Below are 4,978 nucleotides of genomic sequence, written 5' to 3'. Positions count from 1 at the left end.
CTTATATAGTTTATAACTAAATTTGATGATAATTAAAACAAATAATTCCTGTACAATAATGTTTATTGTATATATGTTGTAGAAAAGGTCTCACATAATGTAGGTTGGCTTAAGGTAGTATTATACAAAATTAGATAGATAATATAATATACATTTGTATCTGTTAACATATAAAAAACATAAAAAAACATAAGATCCAGAATCTGAATAATCAATTACATTAACTATTTAAATAATGTATTCATTTTAAAATTAATATCTTATATTTTTTTCTTATTATTTAAATGTCCCAAATAAAATTATTAATGATATTGACAACTTAAATACACAATTAATTTAACACATAAAGAAACAGTAATAAAACCTAGTTACTTATTATTCATGTATAGCTACTTATTAGCAAGCTTCAAAAAGAGAAAAAGAAATATTTTTACAATCATCTGAATCTGATAAAATAGTGTGCGAAGACAAAAATTAAAATTATAATTAAAAATAATATTTTTATGATTAGGTACTTACAAGAAGTATGACTTGTATAAAATGATTGATTTCCATTAAAAAAATACAATAGCATTTAATTTAAGTTAAATTTGCCATAAGAATTTAGCCATATAATACAATTTCCATTTTCTAATTATGGTATTATATAAGTTTTTAAGTTTGATTCCTGTCCTAGGTTGGCTTCTACTCTTTGCAGGCTTGAGGATTCATAGCATCAAAACATCGATCATTTATGAAAATTGATGGCTTTGTTTTTTCGACCTTAAAATCAAACAAACAGAGTTAATCATTAAAAATAAAACTGAAGCAATTGGGGTTTTTTTTAATACTATTATTTAGTATACCTAAAAGACTTAATTTCAATTGTTTTACAGATCTATTATGAATTAAAACGTTAGACTGATTATCAAAATATAAATCAACTTTTCTAACTTCAAATGAAAGACTAATAGTATAGTTTTAATTTTTTATTCGATAATATTACCGAGTACGTAATATTATTATTTTAAATTATAAAACTCAATTTAGAATTAAATTGATACGGAAAAACTAATCAATGACAATAACCATAGAAATTTGTTTTTATATGTTATATATATTACGACGATTGGATACTTTTTCATATTTTCGTTTCAGTTATGAAACATATTTATTGATTTCACAAATTTCATAAAACATTTCATGTTTATTTTGAAAAATTAAGTAAAATAAATTTGAAGCCGCCCTACATAAAATACGTATCAAAAATGTCAAAAATCTATTTCCTACAAAAAAAGAAAAGACTACCTAACGAATTAAAATATTAACATAATACTATGTTGAATATCATTTTCTAGTAGAACTAGTTCAATTTCTAGTTTGGAAAGTGAATCTAGTTAGTAGTTTCAAGATGTCAAAATTTTAGATTTTATTTTATGGATAACTTATGTGGTATTATTGTATTAAAGATAAAACTCTTAAAATTAAATCTTAGTTACAGCTAGAAATGCTAGATTTAAACAAAATGCATTCAGATAAGTCTCAACACTGTACCCAATGTACCTACTTCATTCGCTTTCCCACCGGAAAAGATACTGAAGTTGAAAATCGAAGCATTATTTCGAAAACGTATCTCGTTAACTTACACAAACTAAAATTGAAAAGATTAAAAAAACACATATCATAGTAAAATCAATATATTCATCAGAGCAATGACCGCGCACAATCTAAAATTAAGGAAAAACTGACAGTTTCAACAAAATCGATTTTGTTGTTATACGTTATGTCGTTATTACTAGTAGAAATAAAGTTGAGCGTATATTTAAAATCGTTTTTTATGAGAGTCATGAGTTTAGAAATATGAAAATTATTTTGAGTTAAAAATTCATAAAAAAAATTTGTTTATCTATGAATTGAAAATGTAATTAAAGATTTCTGCAGTTTTTCTACATATTTTCGATATTGAATATTCAACCACCAATTGTGATAAGAGCAATTAAAAATATTAATGATGCACAGGCACAATTTGAAGTATACATGTATAGTGTATACAAATTTCGTAAAAGTATTAAAAATGTTCTAATTATTTTGTATGTAAAAATGTATAAAATGTTCAATTTTGATAATTAAAGATTGAAAGTTTCGAACAAAGTTTGTCGTTTGTATTTTATACTGTAACCGAAAAGTCTAATAATTATAAACACAAAGATATTTAATATTTGGAAAAAATTAGATATTTAAACGGTGAATAACGGTTTTAGTCATTTTATTTTAATTGAAAAATATTATCCGGGGATACTTAAAACTTTTTAAGTAGGTTTCCATAAAAATGTATTCTTCCTACTGTTTTTCTAGCAGTAAAATAAATTACTTTCATAGCTATAATACCATAAAACATACCTACTTATATAGGCTGACGGACTGTTTTACTCAGGTATTCGTATTTCGTATACCTACCTCCTACCTATGGTTTTATATCATTGAATTCAAAATTAACACACCCATTACAGTGACCCTCACAACACCTAATACACAGCATAGGGGTACTCACTAGTGTAGTTTGTAATTCACACAAACCTAACGATATATTATAATTTTCACCACAGCATCATTAAAGCCGAAACTAATCCAATAAATCTGGCAATCAATGAAACGTAAAGTTTTTTTTTGATTATTGTAGATATAGGTAAGTACATATAATTTTTATTATTAATATTTCATATATTATTCTTTTAGTTGACTAAATTTGTTTATAATAATTATAATATTAAAAAATACATGCTTATACATTTATTACAGATGTGTATAGCCAGTGAAGCATTTTTGTTTGGAGGGGGAGGGGGCAAATACCATCTAGCGGCAAAATTTTAACAGAATGTATCATTTATTTTTTTTATTACAAATCGTACCTAAAACAATAAATTTAATATTATCATTGATAATTATATTGAATTTATTATAATGATTTTATTCTTCCAATTAATAGGTAATATTGTAATAATAATTGCTTTCGTCAGTTAGTGATTTTATGTCGAGTCACCAACACTGCGTTGCCTACACTTTGTACACTCAAGTAATAAGTGATAACCTAGGTGTTATCGTATATAAAATAAATTTAAGTTACGAATGTGATATAACTATACGAGTGAAACGACAGATGATGCGTATAAAACGAATTATTAACAGTTTTACTTTTACGTCCTATCATTTTGATTATGTTAAATTTAAAAATTTAATATTCAAGATTTGTGGCGTTTTACGGTACTCGATTGGTGAAGTGTCGGTGTAATTTTGAACGGCTATGGCACCGAATGGATCTACCTAACCTGTGCTTGCGCTATTATTATGTTTTAATACATTAGTTGTTATTATCCTTATCTATATATTATATCTATATATTGTTATTATTAGTTCTCTTTTTTTGTTTTATTTTCATTTTCTTATTTACTTAAGACTTTGTATCGGTTTCTCTCTCTTTTCTGCACAAGCTTTGCTTTTGAGAAGGGAACCGAAGATTAATTAATTTATGCTTATAACATGTTATGTACATTAATTTAATTTGGTAACATAATAAATATTATTATTATTATTATTATTATTATTTTACAAAACATACGCAGTAGGTAAGTAGTAATAAAAAAATACCATAGGTATTACTAGGTATTATTACTATAGTATTATAACTATTATTACTATAGGTATTATTATTGTTGTTTACATAATATAGTAGTTATAGATAAATTTAAGAATAAACTGCACGCAATGATTATAGCTTTAGCTTGTTGTTTTTTTGTGATTTAAAATTGGTTACAAGACTGAGTGGTGCTGTCTACAGAAATAACATGCACTTTTAAAACAAGAACAAAACACGAGAGAAAAATTCGATTTCTACTATTAAAAAGTGCTTAAAATTATACGAGGTCTACAATGGGAATGGATCGATTAAACAGAAGCCATTATGGGTACTATTAATATTATAGAGACAAGGTTAACCAGTGAATTCCAATATGACGACATTATTGAAGAATTAGGCCATCAACAGGCGAGAAAAACTATTGTCACTCGTCTTTTTTTAACAATATTTACACATGTCATTCCTTGATATGACTTTTTATTTGACTAAAACACTTTGAAATTGCTAATTGTAAAACTTTGGGATACCCATACATTCAAAACAACCGAAAGGCATGTTTTTCGCTAATTGAGATTGGAGGGTAAGGTCTGTAGTTGTGAAAAGTAATGGGTGAAAATCAGCGTGAGGGGAGAGAATAAAATTATTGCGTCCCTGGGCGCATATATTCCAAATGCGCCACTGCTTATAGCTGTCAGATTGTGTTGGGAAATTTTAATTTTAATATGAATCGCAATTTGTGTTAAAATTGTACAATACATTCTACATTTTAAGGGGCCTCACTACCAAGTTTTTTTTTGTCAAAAACTACGGTCTCTAATTCCAACGATACGTGCCGACAATTATCATGATTTGTATTCTGGAAAAATTTTCGAATTGTCCGTAATAAATACAAGAGAACGGCCGAGCCACATTTTTAATTTTTGTAATTTAAAATTCAATAAAAATTGTAAAAAATTCAAGAAAATTCAGAATTTCCAACTTAAATATTTAATTAACTAAATACAATTTTAAAAATGTACCTCGACCGATGCCTCGTAGATGTGCATGTGGAAAAAAATAATATTTTGTCAGAATGCAAATCGAGTTAATCGTTGCGACGTATTGTTGGAATTAGATTCGTATGTTTGAGTGAAAAATAATAATTTTTTCATGATCACAATATTTCATACTGACATGTGCGTGCGAGAGCCCTCCGTACCGTTACAATTGACCCGCATGGACGCCACAGACACTAATAATCATTTACGACAAACAAATAGACCTCGGGTGGCGACAACGAGATTAGAAATTGCCTAAATGATTCTCCTTAAATCAATGCGATGTCGAGGCCCCTTAATATAATATAGTATTTTTCTTCCTACAGTA

At 26.8% G+C, this 4,978-nt stretch overlaps 1 protein-coding gene across 1 annotated transcript in view; it reads right to left on the bottom strand.

Annotated features, from left to right (window-relative positions):
* Positions 1-684: 684 nt before the first annotated feature.
* LOC100575262 (mRNA export factor-like) overlaps positions 685-4,978 on the bottom strand; it is a 7,998-nt gene continuing 3,704 nt past the window's right edge. Inside the window, exon 7 of the mRNA XM_003245892.2 lies at positions 685-762. Coding sequence (XP_003245940.1) covers positions 685-762 — 78 coding nt within the window. The remainder of the gene's footprint in view (positions 763-4,978) is intronic.

This window comes from Acyrthosiphon pisum, chromosome X, assembly GCF_005508785.2.
Source record: "Acyrthosiphon pisum isolate AL4f chromosome X, pea_aphid_22Mar2018_4r6ur, whole genome shotgun sequence".
NCBI classification, from domain to species: Eukaryota; Metazoa; Arthropoda; class Insecta; order Hemiptera; family Aphididae; genus Acyrthosiphon; species Acyrthosiphon pisum.
This window is presented reverse-complemented; position numbering and strand designations above follow the sequence as displayed.